General features: G+C 38.6%; 1 protein-coding gene across 10 annotated transcripts in view; it reads left to right on the top strand.

The window, feature by feature from the left end:
- Positions 1 to 3,009: 3,009 nt before the first annotated feature.
- The window catches only part of IMMT (inner membrane mitochondrial protein), a 41,310-nt gene continuing 18,512 nt past the window's right edge, over positions 3,010 to 25,807 (top strand). For 3 of the 10 annotated variants that reach the window (XM_042981904.1, XM_042981898.1, XM_007082308.2), the window contains exons 1-6: positions 3,010 to 3,163; positions 16,344 to 16,417; positions 17,163 to 17,352; positions 21,355 to 21,466; positions 23,183 to 23,317; positions 23,668 to 23,763. In XM_042981904.1, coding sequence (XP_042837838.1) covers positions 3,119 to 3,163; positions 16,344 to 16,417; positions 17,163 to 17,352; positions 21,355 to 21,466; positions 23,183 to 23,317; positions 23,668 to 23,763 — 652 coding nt within the window. In that variant the 5' untranslated portion in view covers positions 3,010 to 3,118. The remainder of the gene's footprint in view (positions 3,164 to 16,343; positions 16,418 to 17,162; positions 17,353 to 21,354; positions 21,467 to 23,182; positions 23,318 to 23,667; positions 23,764 to 25,807) is intronic. The other 7 variants (XM_042981900.1, XM_007082304.3, XM_042981899.1 and 4 more) reach the window with 4 other exon arrangements.

Here is a 25,807-nt window from a genome sequence, read left to right as displayed (position 1 = left end):
TCTAATGTCATTCAAACACAAAACAACAAATCTCTCTCCCATCCTTGTTGGCTAGGATATTCCATGCATATACAATCCATGACACCATATACTAGTTGAAATGGGTAAGGATCAAACACAGGTCTCAATGAGTTCACATTTAATAAGGAGACAAGCATAGACCATCAATACAAGGCAAATGATAGAGGATGTGGTAGGTAGAATATAACATGAGTCTTAAAGAAAGGTGAAGATTTTAACAAGAGGAAGATCATTCGTGGCAATACAAACACAAAGAGGTAAGATGAGACAAGAGGGAGCCAGAGAGAAAGACAGGATTTATTGACAGCAGTGGTTCTCAAACTTTTAGGTCTTAGAACTTCCTTACATGCTTAAAAGTTGAGGACCCCAGAGAGCTTTTAATTATATTTCCAATTGCTGCTGAAATGAATTACCTCAAACTTAGTGGCTTAACACAATACAAATTATCTTGTAATTCTGTAGGTCATAAGTCTAAATTTTTTTTTCACATTTATTTTTGAGAGACACAGAGTGCAAGTGGGGGAGAAGCAGAGATAGAAGGAGATGCAGAATCCGAAGCAGGCTCCAGGCTCCGAGCTGTGAGCACAGAGTCCGATGTAGGGCTCAAACTCACGAACCGTGAGATCATGACCTGAGCCAAAGTTGGATGCTTAACCGGCTGAGCCACCCAGGCACCCCTGTAGGTCATAAGTCTAAAATGGGTTTCACAAGGCTAATATCAAAACATCTAGGGCTATGTTCCTTCTGCCTCCAGAAGGGGAGGCATATTCTCTAGGAGATAATATGTTTCCTTGCCTTTTCCAGCTTCTAGAAGCTGCCTGCCTTCCCCGCCTTGTGCCTCCTTCCATCTTCAAAGCCAGTAATCACATCTCTCTGACTTCTGCTTCCATTGTCACATCTCCTTTTCAGACTCTGGCCCTCCTCTCCCCATCTGTTACTCATAAAGGCCCTTGTCATTGCATTGGGCCTATGCAGATAATTCAGGATAGTCTCCCCATCTCAAGAGTTTTCATTTAATCACACCTGCAGATCTTTTTTGCTGTGTAAACGAACGTATTCATAGGTTCCAGGAATTAGGAAAATGTACATATATTTGGGAATAATTATCCTGCCTATCATACTGAGTAATTAATTTTAAAACAATTATTTTTATAACAAAATATACTCAGGAAAAATAACTATTCCAAGATAAAAAAAATTAGTGAGAAGAGTGGCATTGTTTAACCTCTTTTGCAAATCTCTTTTAAGATCTGGTTTAATAGAAAGCTGGATTCTGAAATTCGCTTATGCATTCAATCTATTGTGATATCACTTGTCACCTAGCTTCTGGAAGAAATCTACTTTAAAATTACGAGATGAGTGAAAACAGCAAATATCTTAATGTTATGAAGGTAGTGTTGATTTTATGCGTCTTCTGAAAATGTCTCAAACTCCCTAGTTCACACTTTGAGAACCACTGAGATGGTTATCCTTTAGTTCTTCTGGGTTTTAGAGTATGTAAATGGGTGATCAGCTTTGACCACTATCATTGCTATATTACTCTCCCACCTATGATGGCCATGTTGAGCCTTAAAAACATTCCCCTATGCTGGAAAAGTACGGAGACATTTCATAAATGTTCTTTGAACTGGCGATGGGAGTTATTGCACATTTTTGAGCAGAGAAGTGACTTAAAAGTTGTGTATTACTTTAGGGGAGTCTTTTAAAGCAAAAAAGTTTTCATAAATTGCATGTAGAGGTTATGAAGATTAAGGATTTGGTTAAATGAGACATCAGGAAACTAATTTTGAAGCTTGAGATCTTGAAGCTGGAAAAGTTGGTAGGGATGTTCAGGTCCAAGATGTAGCTGGGCCACAAATGGTTCGAACAGAAATTGCTGTTTGGAATTGACAGGTTTATGGCCAAGGTGTTAGAAAAGTCATCACACTGGCATCACCCAGCATGACAGCAGTGGGCAGGGATAGGATGGGCAGATTGCAATTTAATTGCTAAAATTACTTTTAGAAAATGGGCGACTACCCTGTAGGCCGTTAGGTGATGGTGATACAAAATAGTGTAATGTGATTACTAAAGTACTCTGAAAAGCATCGAACATACACAAACATGATTATTTTAGGTAATTTTCAAATTACTTCTCCATTTTACAAGTGGGGTCAGTACCATACTGTAATAAACCCTAACTCTAACAACACCATACTGTAATAAATTACCTAGTTAAGACCTGAAAGTACTTTGTAAATACAATATTTATGCAAGTTAGTTTCTTTGATACTGTGCTGATGATAAGATCATTATTAATGCTAATAGTATAGAATACTATGTTCAGTATTTAACATGCCAAACCTTGGGTATAGACTTAGTGGAACACTTTGAACAGTTCTTCTGCACTGACCTCCTTAACTTCCAACCCATTCCACAGAAGCGGCCAAAATTATTTTTGTAAAATGAAAACGTGGTGGAAAAATCAGTGTGGTTTAATCTAGGAGTAGAAGCGATGGAACCCGAAGAATCTGGGTTTCTATCTCTGCGCTACCACTTATTAGATACGTGAACAACAAACACACGCCGCACAAAGGTCTCTCCACTGTTCCTTCAGTGTCCCGTAATCAGGATGACTTCCTCAAGAAAGGCTACCAAATGAAGCGAACACGCAAACCAAGACAACACCATTGTTTACGTTAACTTTCACCAGATCGACTGCTTTCTACTAAGTATCCAGGTGAAAGAGGCGGCTGAGATATTTTCTGGCTTGAATTGTTCGAAGAATCACAGCTGTTTCCTGCACTGATGTTTTCGACTCCCTTTCACCCTCCTGATTCCCCAGCTAACTCCTTTTTGGGGCTACAAAGAATTCCGAGAGAGACCCGGAAGGAGAAATCGCCTTTTCCGCCAGAGGAGGGCCCACCCTCTCCGAGCCGCCTAGGCGGAGTCGAGAGAGGGAGCTGCGCGTGCGCAGCGACGTTGGTTGCCCTTCCGGTACGCCCGCCCGGCGCGGAGAGGAGGCACGGACGCAGGCACGCACTCACGCACGCTCTCCCTTACTAGCGCCGCCGCGGTAGCTCCCGCGTACGCCAGCAGTGCGGTCCTCCCGGCCGAGATGCTGCGGGTCTGTCAGTTATCGGGTGTGACTGCCGCCGCCCAGGTGAGCGCGGGGGCGCGAGGAGAGAGAGCGCGTGGTCAGGCTGACTTCGTGCAACCAACGGAAAATGGGGGAGGCTTTCTCTCTGTCTAGGCCCCAGGAGAGAGGCGTGTGTCAGGGTCGCCCTCATCCGCGAGAGTCCCGGGCGGACCCGTGAGGCAGTTAGTTGGGGATTTAGCCCAACAGGATGACTTGAGGGTTATTGCTGAAGCGGGATGGGGTGTAGAAAGGAGTCGGTGGCGGGTAGGCGGGCGCAGGAAGGTAGGCACGGCTTCGGGGACCTGTCATCCAATCAGCCCCGCGCTGCCCCAGTCAGGGACCAATCGTGGCTGCCGGCGCTCGGGTCGCCGGTTGGGCTCGTGATAGGTTTCGCGCAGCCAGTGGTTGAAGGTCGAGGGGAGAACTACAGTTCCCAGCAGGAAATGCATAGCCTTGGCTTTTTGAATCTTAAATAAGATGTTTAGACTGTTAGAGTCCGCGCTTTAGGGGTCAAGGTTGTAATTATTAGGGAGGGACTTTCTTTTTTGTAGCTGAGAGCTCTCTGAGCTATTCTTACTCTAAACAAAAATGAAAGGTTGTGGTTTATGGAGTAAAAACTCTTGGTACTAAGGAGGGACAGGAGCCATGACCTTGGCTCATTTCTGAGATTAGCCTAGGAATATATCTCTCCAGGTGCTGGCACAACTTTGGCAGACATCCAAGAAGCCTAGACACCCAGTGACTTTTATTCCTGCATGGTTATCAAAGTAATTTTCTAAAATTGGAAATAAAAAAGTAAACCTGTTAACATTGCTCACAATTTGCAGAACATTGGTATTTTGTAAAAATTATTGCAAAACAGGTACTGTTACTCAGGCAGTAATTGAACAAAATCCCTGGTCATAGTGAGTTAGAAATAGTAAAAGTCAGCTTTTTTTTTTCCTTTAAGTTTGCTTGTATCCCCACTTGTTGCTGGGATAGAAGCAGCTTCTTCTTTAGGAAAGTAGGGTCTGTATTAGTTCTTTATTGATGCATAACAAATACCACAAATTTGGCAGGTTAAAAACACCCATTTATTATTTTACAGTTTCCAGTCATGGATGGTCCGGGTTCTTTGTTCATTGCTACACAAGGTTGCAATCAAGGTGTTGATGCTGCTATGGTTCTCATCTGGAGCTCAGGGTCCTCTTCCAAGTTCATTTTATTGGCAGAATTCAGGCCCTTGCAGTTGAAGGACTGAAGTTCCTCTTTTCTTGCCTGCTCTCACCTAGCTCTCTTAGAGGCTGTTAGACGTGTCTTGCCACAAGGTCCTCAGCGCCAATTTATAACATGGGTGTTTGCTTTCTTGCAGGCTACGAGGAGCTTGTCTCTTTGACTTCAAAAGTCTCCCTTAACTTTCCTGCTTATCTCTAGACCAACGTGTAAAGGGCTTATATGATTAGGCTAGGCCCACCAGAAAAACCTCCCTTCTGATGAACTCAGTCAACTGATTAGTAACCTGAATTACACCTGCAAAATCCCTTTTGCCATACAACCCTAATCATCATGGCTTAACAGGGGGTGAGGATTTGGGGGACCATCTTAGTGTCCCTCCTAATGCAGTACCCAAATGAGACTAGAAGAATGGAGGAAGTTGAGCTGCCTTTCAGGGCAGAACTGTTGGTTTGTCTTTGGAGCTCTCCTTTCCTGGCACAATCTTCTTATTCTGCCCTCAGGTTGTGTCATGGTTGTCATGAGCTCATGGTACAGCCTGAGACACTTACAAAGCAATCATCTCATTGCCACAATGACAGTATAGGTAGATGTCACCATCAGCAAAAGCAGTGGAGATGGGAGCCAGGATGGAGGGGATTTAGAGATGATGGTGTGCAGACACACTCGAAAGAGAATGATAGCAATAGGATCATGAAGGAGGAGAAACACAAGTCCTGTTGCGGGGACAGTGACCAGATGAGCCTGGCCACAGTACACACTTCTTGTCAAGGGCCCACAGATAATGAGAATGGGAAGCTACCTTGGCTCAAATTGTGAAGGCCTTGAATGTGGATGCCAGTCAAGGACTTTGGGTTTCTTCTCAAGCTACAGGGAGTCAATGAAGGTTTTCAGAGGAAGGAAGTAACATAAAAATGTTTTAGGAAATTGATCCAAGCACAAAAGACAGATCTAAGAGACTAAGGAGGCAGGAGTATAGACTATTCTAGAACAGCCTATTCTGTATATGCATATATGGTCTATAGGCTAGTATACAGTAGGCCCATTAGTTTCTTTTAAAAATTTTTTAAGTTTATTTATTTTAAGAGGGAGTGTGAGTGGGGGAGGGGCAGAGAGAGAAGGAGAGAGAGAATCCCAAGCAGTCTCCGTGCTGTCAGCACAGAGCCTGATGCAGGGCTTAAACCCACCAAACTGCAAGACCATGACCAGAGCTGAAACCGAGTCGGATGCTTAACCGACTGAGCCACCCAGGCGCCCCTATACTAATCTCTTTACATACTCCAGGGCTGAAGATGTAATTATGAGCTTATACAGGGAGGCTGTAGTAATGGGGGAAAAATGCATGAAAATCACTGACATGTCTGTGTTCTGGGCATTCCCTTCAAACGACCAAGTTACACAGCTGATACCTGTCACCCAGGACCCTGGGAAGCTACCCAGCTCCCCTATCAGACCCTTGCTGAATTGCTGAGTGACCATGCAACACTCCAGCCTGGGAAGGCACACAGAGCTCTCCCCCAGATCTCATAGGCTCTGTCTCCTATTTCTGCATAAAGTCCAAAATTATTTTTTCTTCCTTGCCTTCATCAAAACATTTTCCACTTACTGGGCTCCCAATTAGGAAATTAGAAGAAAACAGACTAAAGCTTCATACTAAAATATGAACCCTTTTCTGGCTTGCATTCACATTTTCTTTTTTTTTTTTAAATGTTTATTTTTGAAGGAGAGAGAGAGTGTGAGCAGGGGAGGGGCAGAAGAGAGGGAGACACAGAATCTGAAACAGGCTCCAGGCTCTGAGCTGTCAGCACAGAGCCCTACGTGGGGCTCAAACTCACAAGCTGTGAGATCATGACCTAAGCTGAAGTCAGACGCTTAACTGACTGAACCACCCAGGCGCCCCAACATTCACATTTTCTTATGGTCTTAAAATTGGTATTTTGTAAAATTCACTGGTTTATTCTTTTTGTTTTGTTTTGTTTTTAACTTTATTTGTAGAGGGAGAGCATGTTTGCGAACAGGAGTAGAGGGGGGGAGAGAGAGAATCCTAAGCAGGCTCCGTGCTGTCAGTGTGGAGCCCCCTGCACAGCTCGATCTCCCCAACCGTGAGATCATGACCTGAACCAAAATCAAGAGTTGGAGGCTTAACCGACTGAGCCACCCAGGCACCTCCATTGGTTTATTCTTAACTATCTCCTCAATTGTTCTGTAGCATTTGATATTGTTGCTTTGTGAAACTTTTTTTTTTTTTACTCTTTTGGCTTTTCTCATGTATCTTGGGGCTCATTTTACCCTTCATTTCTTTCCTTTTTCCTCTCGAATCTGTCTTCCTTGTACCTCTGAATATATCCCCAAGGCCCTCTTTTCCCATCTCTCTTCCTTTTTATTTTAATTAAGACTTAAAAAAAAAAATTAGTGTTTTATTATTTATTTTTGAGAGAGAGACAGAGTGGGAATGAGGGAGGTGCAGAGAGAGGGAGACATAGAATCCAAAGCAGGCTTCAGGCTCTGAGCTGTCAGCACAGAGCCTGACATGGGGATTGAACCCATGAACTGCGAGATCATGACCTGAGCCGAAGTCAGATGCTTAACCAACTGAGCCACCCAGGTGCCCCAGTACTTAACTTTATTAAGAGCGGTTTTAGCTTTACACATGCATAGCTTCTTCCATCATCAGTATCCCCCATCAGAGTAGAACGTTTATTACAATCGATGAACTTAACATGGGCATATTATAATCACCCAAAGTGCATAGTTTACATTGGGTTTCACTTTCGGTGTTGTACATTGTCTGGGTTTGGACAGATATATGATGACATGTATCAGTCATTATGGTATTGTACAGAACATTTTCACGGTCTTAAAATTTTTCTATTCTCCACTTATCACTTTCTTTCCTCACCTCCTGGCAACCACTGATCTTTTTATTATCCATAGTTTTGCCTTTCCAGAATGTCCTATAGATGGAATCATACACTATGTAGCCTTTTCACATTGGCTTCTTTCACTTAGTAATATGCATTTAACTTTCTTCCATGTCTTTTCAGGGCTTGATAGTTTTTTTTTTTTTTTAATTTTTTAAGCACTGAATAATAGTATACCACGGTTTATTTATCCATTCACCTGCTGAAGGATATCTTGGTTGCTTCCAAGTTTTAGCAATTACGAATAAACCTGCTCTAAAAACATTCATGTGCAGGGTTTTGTGTGGACAGAAGTTTTCAGCTTTTTTTCAGTAAATACCAAGGTGCATCATTGCTGTATTATATGTTTAGTTTTGTAAGAAACTGCCAAACTATCTTTCAAAGTGGCTGAACCGTTTTTGCATTCCCAGGAGTGTTGAATGGGAGTTTGTGTTCCACATCCTCATCAGCATTTGGTATTGTCAGTGTTAGGGACTTGGGCCATTCTAATACATGTGTAGTGAGATCTCATTGTTCCATCTCTCTATATACTCTTACTTGGGATTATATCAATTCTGAGAATTTTAATTCCGAAGCAGATGACTAACTAGCTTCTTTTGAGCTTTGTACTCAGATTTTCTTTTCCTTTTTGATGTGTCAACTTTATCTAGAATATTCTATTTGTCACAGTCCTTTCCACTCCATCAAACTTCATCTTCTTTAATGTTTTCCTGCTTTTACCATTGCCCTTCTAGAGTCAATTCTTTATGTAGTAGTTAATGAAGTCTTTTTTTAAAAGCATACGGATCATGACATGCCCTCCATTCACATCCTATCACATTGAGAATAAAATATAAACTCTTTACCACACCCACTGGGCCCTTCATGATCTACTCTTTGCCTATTTCATTTTCCTACTCTGCCTTGTTCCGTCTTGATATCTCTAGCGCATACCTCATTACCTTTTGCTCCTATTTTATTTTAGTCTCATTGCCTTTTCACTTGCTGTTTCTTTTGCCCTGAAGTCTTCCCACACATTTTTGCTTAGCTTCTTTCATTTTGATATTTTCTCAAATATCACCTTCCCTTCAGAGAGGCCTCTCCTATCTAATATAGAACTTTGACCACTCTCTCCTTCCTTGCATGCCTCTGAACTTACCCCTACCCTACATTTACTTTATAGCTCTTACCAAAAGCTGACATAATGTATATTTATCGCGTGTTTGCCACATTAAAATGTAAGCTCCGCCACATTAAAATGTAAGCTCCACAACGGGATTGTGTCCTTTACTGCTCTATTTCTGGTACTGACCCTAGTCCTTGGCTCCTAATAGATGCTCAGTAAATATTTATGACATGTTTGAATTAAAAAATAAATTATTTTCTGTTAATTTTTCTTAATCTCCATGAGTACATGTGACCTCACTTAAAGCCCCATAGGTTTTAGAATCTCTGATCATGTGTTAGGGTTCTCCAGAGTAACAGAACCAATAGGATACGTATATAAATAAAAGGATTTATTGTGTGGAATTGGCTTACGCAGTTTTGGAAGCTGGCAAGTCCAACATCTGCAATGGAGCTAGCAGGCTTGGTATGCAGAGACCCAGGCGAGCCTGTGGTGCAGTTTTAGTCTGAAGGCCAGTGACCTGGGGAGCTGATGTGCAGTTCCAGAATGAAAGCAGTCTGCTGGAGAATTCTCCCTCTTTTGGGGGAGGCTGGTCTTTTTGTTCTGGTTAGGCCTTCAACTGATTGGATGAGGCCCACCTACATTGTTGAAGGCAATCTGCTTTACGGCATAATTCACTGATTTAAATGTTAGTCTCCTCCAAAAACACCCTCTAAGTTGACATAAAATTAACCATCACATGGCATCTGTCTTATTATTTGTGTCTGGACTTATAATCCCTAAATTCCTTACGTGTAGATATTCAGTAGAAATGAATTATTCTGTTTTGTGTCCTCTTTCTTTCCAGAAATGTGCTTCAGAGCTCTAGTTTTTCCTCAGTTTATTTCTCAGACTTAACACCATTTGTCATCTTAATCCCAGTACTGACTGCATCACCAGGCCCAACCTTTGTTGAGTTGGGGGTGTTTGGAGGACCTGGGTTTTCAGCCTAGCCTAGCCCTCTCCCAAACTATCCATTTGGTAGTGGTCATCTGCATATACAGAATCTTATCTGTGTATCACTTAAGAGAAAGAAACATTGTTCTTGAGGGTTGACAAAGCCAGTTTGTTTATGACCAGTTTGATAGCAGGACTAGTTTCAGATTGAATTTGTGTGTGGACATTTTTAGCTGTCATCTTCTAGAATTCTTTTTTTTTTATTAGGACTGTGAAACAATATGTTAGTAGTAATGTCTGCCAAGCACACACGGTAGAAAGTAGTTTAATATATCATGAAGCTTGCTGTTTGCTTTTACTCATACTAGAGTCGTTTTTATTTTTCCTTATTTTCATTTCTTTAGGCCAGTGGCTTTCAAACCATTTTGGAATAAATTTTACACTGTAACTTAAGACATGCAAGTGAGAATATATGAATCATATACATACATATATGCAGGGAAAATTAAAGTGATAAGTTATTTCTTTTGCCATATTGATTAATATCTGCCATTTCCTTGTTGTAACTGAAGGGTACTTAGATACAGAATGTGTCTATGCTGAGAGATAATGCTGCTTCAGTGCCAAACTTACTGCATTTTTTTGGTGTGATATATTTTTAACCTTAATTCATGATTCTTTAAGAAAAATTTTTTTTTGTAATGTTTGTTTATTTTTGAGAGACAGAGACAGAGCACTACTGGGGAAGGAGCAGAGAGAGAGGGGGGGAGACACAGAATCTGAAGCAGGCTCCAGGTTCTGAGATGTCAGCACAGAACCCGATGCGGGGCTTGAACTCACGAACTGTGAGATCATGACCTGAGCCGAAGTTGGGGCTTAACCGACACCCAGGCGCCCCTTCATGATTCTTATAAAATATTTTAAGTTAACTGTAGAAAAACTTAAGTTGTCACATACTAATCTGCATTTCAAATGTAGAACTGGGCATTAACTTCTGGATGTCTTGTTTGTGTGGGAGGAATCCTTATGACAAAACCCACCAAAACATCATCAGTTATAGCAACCAGCAATATCTAGAGGGAAAACCTGGAACCTCCAGATAGGGTTCATGTGAGGGGATTATTTATTATAGTTGTTTCCAGGTTGTGGTTTCTTTTTGTATGTTCGTGTTAGTTTGGAGCTAAGGAATAGAGGGTTTGTGCAAGAACATAATATGGGAGTTGTATGTTTTATCATATCAGTTTTTAAAAATCATGTTTCTATAGGTTAGAAATAGCAATGCTAACCTTATAATATTTATTACAAAGTTATGTGTCAAGGCAGATTGCTTTGAAACAGTATAGGTTTTTCTACATCATAAGTTTAGATGTTATTATTATCATCTAGTATTATTAGTAAAAGGAATTCCAGAACTCAGAAGTGTGTTAAAGTAGGATATTTAGTTTATATAGAGAGATTAACTTGCTGCTTAAGAAAGAGAGCTCTAGAGGTCAAAGTGGATGTGGCAATGGTTTCTTAGATATGACTCCAAAAGATAAATTGGATTTCATCAGAATTAAAAATTTTTATTCATCAAAGGAGTGAAAAGAGTGGGAGAAAATATTTTCAAACCATGTATCTGATAAGGATCTAATATCCAGAATATGTAAAGAACTCCTACAGGTCAACAACTAAAAGAGAACCCAAATAAAACATGGGGCAAGGGACTTGAATAGACATTAATCCAAACAAGATATATAAATAATTAAGAAGCACAGGAGGGGCGCCTGGGTGGCTCAGTCGGTTAAGCATTTGACCGCGGCTCAGGTCATATCTCACGGTTTGTGAGTTCAAGCGCCACATCAGGCTTGATACTGTCAGCACAGAGCCCACTTTGGATCCTCTGTCCCCCCCCCCCGCTCTCTGCCCCTCCCCTGTGTGAGTTCTCTCTCTCAAAAATAAACATTAAAAAAAGCACATGAAAAGATGTTAAAAATCTGTTGACGTTAGGGAAATGCAAATCAGGTCCACAATGAAGTAGCCATTTCATGCTCTCTAGAATGCCTATAATAAAAACAGAAAATAACAGGTGTCAGGATGTAGAGAAATTGAACCCTCCTACATTGCTGTTGGAAATGTAAAATGATGCAGAGTTAGACATAGAACTACCATATGACCCTGCAATTCCACCTCAACAAAAAATTGAAAACAGGTGTTCAAACTAACTTTCAGAGGAATATAGCGGTATTTACATACAGCACGTGTTGGCTGATTTCTTAATTTGTACTGGTTGGTAATGATCCTTCGTAGCCCTTGGTTCTACTCTGGGCTCTTGGTTTCATCCCTTGAATTATGCTTCCTTTTCCAGAAAATATTATCTTAACTTTGGGTTTCCTGTGGGTCTTTTTGGGGTTTTCTCCATGAGACAAAAGCTACACCCACAAATATTAAGATTAAGCCCTTCGCCGTTTTGGCCTCCATGTGAGGCCGCTATGGAGTAAAACCCTTAAGATTCTCTGTAGCCCTGTTGTTTAACAAAAAGACTGTGGAAGTATCCCCTTAGGATTCCCAAGGGGCCTTTTCTGTGTGTGAAAAGGTTCTGTGAAGAGCACCTCCTTAGAACTTTGAGGTCTTCAAGTATTTTTGCAGACTGGAAAGGCTGAGAATGAGAAACAGTTTTATTTTTGAACTTATCAAGTCCTAGCTCCTTAATATTTCCTTTAAATTGTACTTGAAAACTAGACAGGTTTTGTGGCTTGTTTGAAGCTCATTTTTACCCTTATACTCTGCTAAAAGAAACTAGTTGGTACTCTTGAGCATTCTGCTTGAAACTCTCTAGCTAAATCTTATCAGTTCATTAGGTATGGCTCCTAATTTTCTGTTTGTCATGCCTTACCACAGGTGACAACTTTGACAAACTTCAGACACCACACACAGAGATCCTTTTTCCTCCAGGTTTCCAAAACATTTTTCTCACTTTTCTGAAGCCCTCACCAGTGGTTTCCATGAAGACCATTAGGCTTCTGCTAAGTCTCTTCAAGGTCCTTCCAACTCTCACCCTCCATCCACCCCACATGCTTGATGTTTTACTGCAGCAGCCCATTGCTTCTAGGTACAAGTATCCATTTGGTTACGGTTATATAACAGATTACCCTAAACTTAGTGGTATTAAATAACATCATTTATTATCTTATAATAATAAATAATATGTATTATATAGGTAAAAATTATACAAATGAAAACATTGATTATATAAATAACATATTACATTTTAGTTCTGAAGATTTCTGGGCTGTGTTAGGAGATTTTTGAGGTCTCATGAAGTTGCAAGGTTCCGGGGAAAATGGCAAGGTTCTAGAAAACCAAGTCAGATGGGAAATGTAATAATTTTTGGAAAATACAATTTGTCATAATGAATAAATGAACAAAAACCCCTAAAACCCACAAGTGGTGATTATCAGAGTATAAGTGGATAAAAATGGATAATAAATGGATAAAAATGGATAAAAAGATAAAAAGAAGCATTTATCCTGCCTTATGAACTGTACTTTGGGTAACCAAACTGTAGATGAGGAAAAATATCTCTTTGAAAAATATGTCAAATAATAAATGAAAAATAGTAGAATTACCACATTTTGCAACTTCCAGTAAATTAATGGATCTAGACATTGTACATCAACACAGTTGATAATGTCATAAAAAAGAGAGATAACCAGCCTTTGAGTGCCTCCTGATGAGAGAACACGACACCACCTAAAGTTTTGCCAGAGAGAATAAACCCGAGTCTGAGCAGGTGTCTGGCTCTAACTCTGGTTTGCGGGAAATACAGAAGACAGGATCATGTTAAATCGTATCTTAAGCAAAATCTAGTCTGTGGAAAATTCTACAGATCAAGTAACCCAGGTTCTTCAACAAATTAATTATTGGAGGGAAAACTCATAGATTAAAAGAGACTTAGAAGAGATTTTTTTTTTTAAATATAGCTAAAACTGCGTATGGTATATGGGTTCATACTCATACTTGGGTGGTAAAACCATAAATTTCTGACTTCTACAACTGCTTTAGGATATTACATGCTACATATTGTTGGCTAATGAGTAGGATACTTAAATTTTTTAAAATCAAGAGCCACTGGTTTAGATAAACACCCTATAAATTTGAGTCATGATACAGTCATCATTTCTACTTTTTTCTCATACAGAAGTAGGAAACTTTATTGGTATCAATTTTTGGCCATAAAAGATAATTTTTTTTTCACATTTAATACACTCTTAAGTCAGGGTTCATTTTATAATGGTATGTTTAATTGAAAGCATTTTGATAGCTCAGCTTTCAAAAAAAAAAAAAAAAGGAATATCCAGAAAAATTCTGAAAAATAATAGTACTTAAGAGAGGACAAGCCCTACCAGATTAAAAGCTAATTCTTTCTTTTTTTTAAATTTTTTTTAATGTTTATTTTTTTTTGAGAGAGAGCGAACAAGCCCGAGCGCGAACTGGGGAGGGGCAGAGAGAAAGGGAGACACAGAATCCGAAGCAGGCTGCAGGCTCTGAGCTGTCAGCACAGAGTCCGACGTGGGGTTCAAAGCCACGACTGAGAGATCATGACTTGAGCTGAAGTTGGATGCTCAACTGACTGAGCTCCCCAGGTGCCCCAAAAGCTAATTCTAAGATGCAGTAGTTAAAACATTGTAGAATTAGTGTAGATCAGTGGAACAAAATAAGAAATCTAAATGCAGTAAGGCATTTGGTGTGTTTTAAAGGTGGCATTTCAAATTATTGGAAAAAAACTGATTGTTCAGTCTATGATTTAGGGATGACTGAATACACATTTGGAAAAAATAAACTTGAATCCATATTTTACACTAATTTCAAAGATTTATATATTTTAAAAAATGAAACTATGAGAGTAGAAGAAATATTGAAGAATTACTTTATAATCTGAGGGTGGCTTTCTAAGAATATGAGAAAACCTAGAAGCCATATAAGAAAAGATTGATAGTTTTGCCTACATGAAAGTAGTTTTTTGCATGGCATAAACTACCATGAACAAAGAAAAAATCAGATCACAAACTGGATAAAAACATTTGGAATTAGCAGACACATGGCTAATTTCTCTTTATATATAAAGAGAAAAGAATATGAAGAAGTTCAGTCTTATTTAAAAGTGGTCAAAACAGAGAAAGACAGATACCATTATTTCACTTGTGTGTGGAATCTAAACAAATGAGGGGTGCTTGGGTGGCTCAGTTGGTTGAGCGGCCGACTTCGGCTCAGGTCATGATCTCACTGTTCCGTTCATGGGTTTGAGCCCCATGTCGGGCTCTGTGCTGACAGCTCAGAGCCTGGAGCCTGCTTCAGATTCTGTCTCCCTCTTTCTGCTCCTTCCCCGCTTACGCGCTCTCTCTCTCTCAAAAAATTAAAAAAAAAAAAAAAAGTATCTTAACTTTTGACTCGAATACTTTTTTGTACCTCTGAAAGTAAAGAATAGAACCTTAAATAAATACAACTTTAGTGGTTTCCTAATATTTCTTTTCTAAGTCAACAAGATGGAGTTGTTGACCTATCAAAGTAGATGCAGTTCTGTTTAAACTTCCACATAACACACTTTTTAAAAATTTTTTTTTAATGTTTATTTTTATTTTTGACAGAGAGAGAGAGAGCGCGAGCATGAGCGGGGGAGGGGCAGAGAGAGAGGGAGACACAGAATCCGAAGCAGGCTCCAGGCTCTGAGTTGTCAGCACAGAGCCCGACGATGTGGGGCTTGAACTCACACTGCAAGATCATGACCTGAGCCATCCAGGCGCCTCTACATAACCCACTTTATACAATAGTAGGAAAACATGCCTTTCTATTAAATGCAGTAGAAAGATGTTGAGAATTCTCGATGTTAGGTAGCAATTGAAATACTTTTAAAATACCGACTATAACTGCTTTACATGTTGTAAAACATCTAGCTGCTTGTTTTGTTTTTTTTCCTAAACGTGTTGTGACATTAATGTTTACCTTTAGGTTTTGGCAAATAGAGTGTAAATTGCAACTGTAATTCTAGAGTAATTTTATGTGTCCTTTGATCAATACTTCTAAAAGAAAGTTTGTGTTTTTCTGACATTCTTTGAATGCAATTTCATCAAGAAACCTGGAGAACACATTTTTCCCCTTTGACTTGTTGCAGTTTGATTTTCTACTTGGTATAAAGAAAGATTTTGTTGATGCAATAAATTTGAAATTTCAGATTGATTGCTATGAATAGCTTTAAATTTATCAAAACCTTCCCCAATGGTATTTAGATACATGTTCATTTGTTTTATTTAAGGGATCTGCATATTGTTAAGAAACATTTGCATTTATGTGCTTTACTTTGATTAAAACAAATTTCAAAGTGTTGGTCTGATCATTTGCTTTCGGGTAAAAATAGATTAGTAGTTACATGGAGGTAATTACTGAGCATTTACAACATTGACATTTTTTTCTTAAAATTATTGGCTTTTAGTTTAATTATACACTATGCAAAAACCAAGATGTACTTTTAGATTTAAATGAGTGTCTTTGGGAATTGACTGGCCCCATAGTTATCGTATAGACGGGATAAGATAAATTTTTCTAGATAAATTAACCTAAGATTGGATCTCTCCCCTGAATGGATTTGTATACATCCTACAATGTGGTGTTTTGTATGGGTGATTTTTCAGATGTCTAAAGCTTACAAAGTAAAAATAGATATTTTATGCTATTGTTTTACTTTTTCTTGCCAACTAGAAAAGCATATGGCAAATTCCAGTTGTGTCCAAGAAATAATTAGTATACATAACACTTGAAAGTGCTAATTGATCATAATCTGATAATTTTTTTAATCTTAAAAATTATCTAACCTGAACCTTGGGGTACTGGAAGCATCACTCTTGTTAAGGGTCTATAAGTTAATTTCTCAAAGTAAAATAATTTTTTGTTTAACAAAGACATTTGTAATAAAAATTCTTCATCTGAGTTACCACCCTAAAAGCATCCCAGATTCCTTGTGCATTGGTTGTGACGTTTTCTCTTTCCTCTCTAGAGCTGTCTCTGTGGGAAGTTTGTCCTACGTCCATTACGACCATGCCGTAGATACTCTACTTCAGGCAGTTCTAGGTATGTGGTCTCCCTGTCAACAGACTTTTAGCTGTTGATGACAGATGTGTGTGCGTATGTGTTTTCCATGAATATGGGAATAGCTGCTTAAAATTTTTTTGTTAAGGGGTATAGACACTGGAGGTTTGCTGTAATATTTTTGGAGCATTATTTATTTGTAGGTGAAAATTTGTTATGATCCTCCTTTTAGTTCTTTTGTAGTTAGGTGACATCCAAGGTAGACAGCCTCCCTCCCTCATGTGCTGTCTTCCATTCTGTGGCAAATAGATGTCTATTTAGTACTTAGCACATTGTAACTTCAAAAGTGTTTGTTTTATTTGATATTTATATTGTCTTTCTTTTGTAAAGGGTTTATTTTACTGTATTTACAGAAATGTTATTAAGGAGAGAGGAGATTTGAAAGTTAGTATTTCTTTTCTGGGTTCAGAGGAAATCTTGTGATTGTGGACATCTTGAAAATTTTTTAACGTCTTGAATTTTAAGGTTACTTAATTCTTCCTACTCTAGATATTACTGTACTTAAAAAATGTAGTTATCCATAAATGTTATTTTCTATTGCAGATATGTTTTAAAGCAAATCAGTGAAAGATGATGTGCAGCTATAGAAATAAACTTGGCTGCTGAAATCTGAATCAGCAGTGGAGAGGTAGAGGTTAGGGGTCTTTAAGACCCTTACCATTGGTCTAAGGAAGTTGGTGTGGGAGAGCCAAGGAATATAAATGTGTTTCCTATTTCTCTCACTTAGGTTGTCTCCTGGCAAAATTGCGGGAGCTGGCCTTTTGTTTGTTGGTGGAGGTATTGGTGGCACTATCCTGTATGCAAAATGGGATTCCCATTTTCGGGAAAGTGTAGAGAAAACCATACCTTACTCAGACAAACTCTTTGAGATGGTTCTTGGTTCCCCACCTTATCCTGTTCCATTGCCAAAGAAGCCGGTAAGAGTCATAAAAATATTTCAGTTTATCCTACGGAGTACTTGTAAAAGCATGTTGTTTTCATCTTGAAAATATATGTATAATTAAGTAGAATTTTCCAGATGTGTGTTTGTTAGTTTTCTTTAACATTAATCTGTAGAGTTGGATTTTTATCCCTTTGGAGTTGAGGGTTCTCATTAAGTACCCACCACATAGAAAATAATTGCATGGCACACGAGGGTAAATGGAAGAGGCCGATTGGGCAGAGGTAACTGTGTCTGCCCTGTGGACGGAGTGTTCTCTGACAGCCTTCACTGTTGCAGCTATCAAGCTGTGACTTAGAACACTAAAAACATAAACATAGAATGGTCATGACACAGAACCCAAGTGGTTCTAGTTAGTACTGGCTCTTTTTAGACCACAAAACAAGAGTCACAGAATTTTGAGCTACTTACTGATTGGTTGATAGGAATATCTTCTGGTATTTCTGGGACTTGGTGCATATTCAGAGTATCACTCCCCCCGCCCGCCCCAAATCAGGCCTAAAATTTTTTTAAACATCTTAACTATTCTTCATTCAAACAACTGCTTTGAATAAAAATTTACAAAGGAGATTGTGAATTTTTGCTGATTTAGCCTTGGGTGTTTATGCTGTGAGGCTGGACATAGCTGACTCCTTCCTTAGAAATTGGGTGGATTTCTTTTCTCTAGTGTAGTCTACAGACCATTCCTGTAACAAAGTTAATATTTGGAAAAGCAAATGTCCTCTCACACCCTCCCCCAGCCCTATCATGCTTTTTCAAAACAGTCTTCCACATCATTTATTCTTCCATATGAACTTTAAAACTGCTGTGTTTGCTGGCCAAGAGAGACAGTTTTGCAGCTTTAGTAGTCAAGGAACAGAATTCTGTGGATTCATTCTAAAATGTTGGGTCTATTTGAGCTTACATGACCCAGGAGAAATGGTTGGGCGTAATTCTAGGAGCATGGAGACAGGCTGAACAGTTCAGAGTAGTGTTCTTTTCTTGCTTGACATGACTTCAAGTGTCATTTTTTGTAGATGATTTGTCTGTCTCTCTCGTCATGGCGTCCCCTTATTCCAGTCTAACTATCTTGCTGAACATTTCCACTTGGATTACTTGGCAGGTCCATACTGTACTACCTCAAGAGTTACACTCTTCCTGATTTGCTTTTTTTGTGTTAAAGATAGTGCCATGCTGTCACATAGTTAGGTTAGGATTCTTGGATTCATCTTCATAGTTGCCTATATTTTGTTAGCTATCCTATCTTGTTTAATCTCTGATATTAATTTTTTTCTTGCATTACTACTGTCCTTATCCCATTTCTGACCTTTATCATCTCCAAGCTAGACCTGTTTCTTTGTGGCCCCAACCCTTTCTTTCCAGTCTCCACCCCTGAGATCTCTCCCCACCCCCCATCATAGCCTAGGCCATCCTCTTGACCAGTATCAGAGAATCTTCTAAAATAAGTGCTATTATATTTTCATGATATTTTCATGATATCACTTAATCAGCAAGTTTTATACATTTCTTATCGTTTGAAAGACAGAGACTGTAGAATGTAGAGAGACTTTCGAGATTGTTTCATGTTCTGACTAAGGAGAGTAGAACCAGGAGTGGTTAAAAGTGAGCCTAGGAGCTGCCTATTTGTTCCTTTATTTTCTGTAGTTTATGGTTTTTGATGGTGTTCAGGTTGCTATTTAACACACTTAGCAGTCTGGCTCTTACTTACCTTTCCAGCCTTATCTCCAAATCATCCTGCACATAAATCCTTGGCTTTGTGCCAGTTTACGTTACAAATATGCCTTGTGCTTTCCATTCATTTATTCAGCAAATGTCCATCAAGTGATTATTATGTACCAGGCAGTGTTTCAAGGGCCTGTGTTAAAGCAGAGAACAAAGCTGCTTTCCATTTGCACAGTTTTTCCATTAGTGGTCTTGTACCCATAGTGACTTCCTTTCTTTTGCCTACTAATATTCTCTTTAAGACCTGCATCCTTCATACACCAAAGTGTATTTTCTCACCTCTGAAGTACAGTAGCAGGTAGTGTTTTTATTTTTTAATTTTTACTATTTATTCATTCTCTACTCACATATTATTACCAACTTGTTGCTTTTAGAAACTGCATTTTACATTTTATTTCATGATAATCCTTTTTGTGCCGAAGTGATTATTTATGTATAGATCATAAATATTGAGAGAAGATAAACTTAAAATCTTTTTGATGGACATGGAATAAGATCTGCCTAAATGGAGACAAATGTTACTTTCCTGGATGGGACTTAATACCATAAAAAATGTCATTTTTCTCTAATATATGCATTTCTCTCAAGTTTCCCTTAAATTTGATTAGAAATTTAAGAGAGAGAGAAATGATTTAATTTTGAGAGAAATGATGTTTGTATAGCTGTATATACATACCATATACACATACATCTACTAAGAATTCTAATGAATTTTTCTACATGTTGAAGAATCAGATAAGATGATTTTAACGTTCACATGAAAGGATTAAGTAATGTACAAAACTAGCTAAGAACATTTCAGAACAGTGTTGGGGTGGGGAGGGGTCAGAGGACACTTGCTTTTCCAGGTAATTGGACTTTGTTATAATCCTACTTTAATACAACAGTAAGGTTTTGACACAGGATTGGAAATAAGAGGAATGGAACAACTTAGTGTGGAAATAGATCTTATTTATACACAGATACATGTACATACACGTTTATTGTGAAAGTGTGAATTGCTAGATCCTTCTGTGAAAGTGATCTGTTAATATCTTCTAAAAATATACAACCTTTTTGACCCAGCACTTCCTCTTTTTTGGCAAACTGTCCCGCAGAGACCACACTATAGTACTCTTCAGTTACATGGACATGGATGTTTCACAACAACAAAAAAAGCAGAAAACAACTTGAATGTTCCAAAATAGAATGGTTGACCAAATTGTGGGGTTTACAACTACATTAAGATATGCAATTAAATTAGAATATTATGCAACTAAAAATAATTTCTTGACCTGGAAGAGACTGTCCACGGTACATTATTAAATGAGAACAAAAACAAGAACTGAGTTACGTGGTAATTTGTATAATATAACCCTACTTTAGTTTGTTTAAAAAAATGAAAAATTGTATATGTGTATACATACCTGAGCTTATGCTCAGGGGTGGAAAGATAGATTTCAGGCTATTGGCAATGGCTACCTGAGAGTGCTGGAAGGGAAGGGAGCAGTAAAGGCATGTCTCGGTGTTAGTTTGCTTGTTATAGTGATCATGTATTTCATGATTTAAATGATAAAAAATTAATAAAAGAAAATGCATATATTTCCAATTTCCGGTAGTGACAGAGATCAGAACTATTTTTATTATATTTGAGTAGTCCTGTTAGAGATATGAGTCCCCTTGTCAAGTTCTGGCAAAATATTTTGGTACTCAGTAACTTTTGCCAGTATATCATCTGGCAGTCTTGTTAATGAATAAGGCCTTAAATTTGAGGCAGATGGTAACTGAGAAAAAGTGGATATTAAAATTGGGTTGTGTATTTTAGTGTGCAATTGCATGAATCTGGGAGATTAAAGAAACAAACTTTCAGTTTTACTCAGACCCTCTGAAAATTACTTGTTTCTAACTGAATGTATACACAACGCAACAAAATTTGATTTAGAAAGCAGATGGAAATGGTCTTCTCAGCGTTGTATGTGGAAAAGAAATGGTGTTTAAAGGGAAGGTTCTACATCATGTACTTTATTGGTTGCCCTAAGAAAAGCCTTTGTTACTACTAAAATGTGGGCCAGTCATTTGGAATGAAGTTTTGGGACTGCATTTTTCTAGGATGATGACTTCTCTTCCCTTACTGTGGTTAATAAAATACATTATATTGTAAAGTGTTAACTTTGTATGAAAAGCCTGAAAGACTTTTGTAATAATACAAGTTACAGTATGCTGCCTTAAAAAAAAAAAAATATTGTATCTGAAATGTTACCTGTGTTTTATTTCCAAGAGTGAGTCTGGTCCACTAAAAATCTCTAGTGTATCAGAGGTAATGAAAGAGTCTAAACAGCCTGCCTCTCAAGTACAAAAACAGAAGGGAGACATTCCAGCTTCAACAACAGGTACTTACATTTAGAATCCTTTTTTTTAAATTATAGGTAAATGAACTGTTTTAATGTATTTGTACTCAGAGTCAAGAGGGGGCCCCCACCCCACGTTAACTCTTCGGGTCCCTAGTTCTTACCCTGGGAAAGGAGTGTTCATTCACACCTGTCATTTTGGAACTCATTTTAGAGGAGTTGAGTGGGATATGGAATTGGACCTCATTCTGAATAGCTACTGAGTGAGGATAACAGCAAGAATTGTCTTGCCTGCAACACTTTCTCTTTCTTTCTTCTTAATATTTATTTTGAGAGAGAGAGAGAGAGAGAAAGAGAGAATCCTATGCAGGTTCCATGTTCAGCATGGAGCCCAATGAAGGGCTCAATCTCACGACTGTGAGATCATGACTTGAGCCAAAATCAAGAGTAGTCAGGTGCTTAACCACCTGCACCACCCAGGTGCCCCAACATTTTTCCTTTTATGTTTTTCCCCTCTGACTCCTAGTCTTTTCTCCTCTTTGAATTTTAAGATTTATTCTCTTTTCTTACCTCTTTACCGTTTCTTTCTCCTCTCAGTGATGAAAGTGTCTTGGTCTAGCTGTGGTCTGGGGATTTTTTTTTCTTTCATGAGTTACCAATAATTTATGGCACTTACCTAACTAACCTGCTCAGTATACATTTGAACTTCTGTGTTCCTCCTTAGTCACTTTTGTCCTTGATTAAACCTCTTTGTTTTATTCACATATTCACTAATTGTCTACTATATGCCAAATATGCTTTTAGGCACTGGGGCTGTAGCAATGAACAAAACAATAAAAACAAACACAAACTCTGCAAATATTCCTTAGTGGGATGAGGAGAAGAAAATCACATAAATACATGTGAAGCGTATAGGATGTCAGAAGTGATGTGTTGGGGGGAATATTGCAATTTAAAATGGAGTGGGCAAAGACTAGAAAGAGATAAGGGAATAAGACATGTATAAAAGGCTGGTGGGAGAAAAGCATCCCACACAGAGGGATTAGCTAGCGCAAAGGCTTGGTATATTTACCTAGTAAGGAGCATATGAAGCTGGAGTGGAGAAGAGAACAGTAGCAAATGAGGTCGAGAGGAAGCAGAAAGCCTATTGTGGTACTCTTTGGAGGCCGTTATAAGAATTTTGCTTCATATTCTGAGTGTGATGGGAAGGTGTTAGGGGGGTTCTGAGCCAGGGTATTGATTGATACCTGACTTTTAATAAGATCAGTGGCTTTGGTGGAGAATAGATAAAGGGATCAAGAGCAGAGCAGAGAGACCAGTTAATAGGCTTTGTGATAATCCAGCTTTATCTCTTAAATGAGGCTTTCGGTTTAATTTTTTTTTCTCTCTATTCTGTTGCTCTTTTTTCCCCCTGCCTTTCACCTCTAGAATTACTCATTTTCTCTTCCCACGCTTGTTTATAAGCTCTTGAATTTCTTCAGCCTTCCTTTCTTCTTTTTGTGTTTAGAACTGTCATCCTGTTCTTGCTCACACCTCTTCTCTCTTCTCTACCACTCTTAAAAAATATTTTTTGGTCATCTGCTTTGTTACTACTTTTCCGTGTTATGTAAATCTTATGCGCGTGTCTTATATTTTAAGATTTAATGCCATTTAATACTGTTACCGGAAGCCTTGCCTGGTGCTAGTAGTAGTAGATTCCTATATGCTTCTTTGTTAACCCAGGAAACTATAAATACCATGAGTAACGTATATTTGTAGGACCTACAGCGGCAGCTCAAATTATTTCTGCAGCAGGTGATACACCGTCAGTCCCAGCCCCTGCAGTTCAACACGAGGAATCTGTAAAAACTGATCACCCTGGAACTGAAGGAAAATCCAAGCCTACAGCTTCAGGTAGTTTATTTATATTTGTGGTTTTATAACGATTTGCTCATCAGAACTATTTAATGCCTAGGCAACCTCTAGACAGTATGTATGTACCCATATATACTGGTTTTATTTACAGTCTTGCTTAGAGAATTTTTTAAATTTCGGAGTCTGTGTAAATCTTTTAAAGCAAAAGGTTTAGAGCTGACGCCCTGTTTCTTCATGTTGGAATCATTGATGATGTGGTTTTAGAATCCTGATGACAAAAATGCCCTCAGTTGATAGAGCTGGCAGGTACAGTGGTGTTTTTATGCCCCTGTGAGCTATTGAAATTCTGTGCTGAAATTTGATTTCCCCTTATTTACTTTTGCTGCAAGAGGAAGCATCCTCAACTTCTGTACGGGAGCGACCACCCGAAGAAGTTGCAGCTCGCCTTGCACAACAGGAAAAGCAAGAACAAGTTAAGATTGAGTGTATGTAAACCAGATGGCTTCTTAAGTACTTTGGGTCATCTCCATCAGTTGCTGTCTTCTCCAGTCATTGGCACACATTTCCTCTGTCAGCTAGTTTGGGTTCTTTAGTGGCATTTCTCCGTGCACCACCTTTATTTCATCATTTGTATTCTTTCCATTTAAACTTCTTTACCCAGGTGGCAAAGGCATTCTTAGTGTACATCTGGAGAAAATTCCAAATAATAACTTTCTCCATTTGTGTTTATTAGGGTTAGTGCTAAAGAGTCTGTGTTCTGGGGAATAGAAATTGTTTATGTTTTAGCAACTTGCTGAAGAGTCTTTCAGTTGTTTAACTCCAGTATTTGTGCAGGTCAGAATGGCTCCTGCTCTGCTTTATTACCAATCTCTGGACTCTCTCTGTAGTAGCCCCCTTATCTGACATTGGTGGAGGATGGAATATTGTATATATGGCTGGTTTCCAGCTAACTGAAGCATATTCCTTTTTAAGTTTCGACTTTATGGTAAACTTTTTGATGGTTCTAGAAAAAGATGTTAGATACCTAAAAACGTATTTTCCTCTCTTAAAGAAGGCGTAGGTAACATAATTTATTGCACTGTGCTGTAATACAGTGATCTCTGTAGGTAGGGGATATGTAGTTGTTGCCGGATTGAGAGAGGTTTGTTTTAAAGTCTTATGGCAGCTGTTTATAGTTTTTATTTGTCTCTCTCCATCACGTATTTCTGCTTGTCTGTCCTGAGTGGTTCCTGTTTCCCTTCTAATGCATTGGTTCTGACCTATGCTGAGGAGGCAAGTTTGTTAGAATTGTGTCAAGAGTGGAAGGGACAGAAGGAGCATAGGTGTAGGGCTTCAGTTTGGCTGCTTGGATTTTGGTCGTGTTTTTGTGTTCTTCTGAGTTCTTGGCCATGGTTACAAATAATTGAGAATGTTGAATAAAGACTTGTAAATAAGTGAAATATTTCTGTACTCCCACTTCCTGGGAGAATTTTTCCTGAATTCAAGTCAAGATTATTTTTTTCTTTTATTCATATTTTTATACTTTTCACTTTTCCCCTTTTATTAAATGGACACCTTGGAGTAAGTTGTAAATCCAAGATGGCGATGTCTGTTTCATTGTGCTCTTTGTTGTTGTTCAGTTCTTATATTTCATTTTGGGCAAAGTGGAAATTTTAAGGATTCTGTCTATCACCTCTTAGTTTTCTCCCAAGCTTTCCTTTAAGAATGTATGCGTTTGTAATTTTTATCAAGAATCCAAGCACACAAAATCAAGTGGAACTACATCGAACTAAAAATAAAAAAGCTTTTGTATGGCAGAAGAAACAACTAACAAAATGAAAAGGCAACCTATGGAATAGGAAAAAAGTTGATACACAAAATATATATGGAACTCCTACAACTCAATAGCAAAAAAACCCCCACAAAATAACAACAACAATAACAAGGAATCAAATACAGTGAATAGACTCTTAAAGAAGACTTCGAGCCTGTGGGCCGCTGTGAAGTAGTATACTGTTATTTGTCACACTGCTTCGATGTGACCCCATTAATTCATGCATGTTCTCTCCCTGCCTCTTTTCCTCTTTATATCCCTCTCTTCATATCCCGTGTCTTCAGAACCTCAACTTCACATCCGTAGCTTTGTATTTTCTTGTCAGCACCTTGCTCCTTCTGTCTTTGTTGCAGAGGTACCACAAGTGGTTCCTAGGTTCCGTTTGTTCTAGTTTACGCTGCTTTTGCCTAGAATCACCTTCTGTTTTTGTCTCAACTGCCAAATATTTTTGCCTTTTTTAAAAATCATCTGTTATCTGATTTAAATTACTGTTCTCACTGGCTTTCTTTCTTCAAATGAATCATTTTGCCATTTTAGCATTGTATCTAATATCCCTTGCTTTATTTATTTATTTTTTTAAATTAGGTTTCTTTTTGATTCCTGAAGCAGCAAATAGAAATATGATCTTAATAGGTCGTAGCCTCTTGAACACCAGTGTCTGGCGGTTTCCTGAGTTCTTTTGTAGCAAAACACTTTCCATTCCCAAACCAACTTTT

This window comes from Panthera tigris, chromosome A3, assembly GCF_018350195.1.
Source record: "Panthera tigris isolate Pti1 chromosome A3, P.tigris_Pti1_mat1.1, whole genome shotgun sequence".
NCBI lineage: Eukaryota > Metazoa > Chordata > Mammalia > Carnivora > Felidae > Panthera > Panthera tigris.
This window is presented reverse-complemented; position numbering and strand designations above follow the sequence as displayed.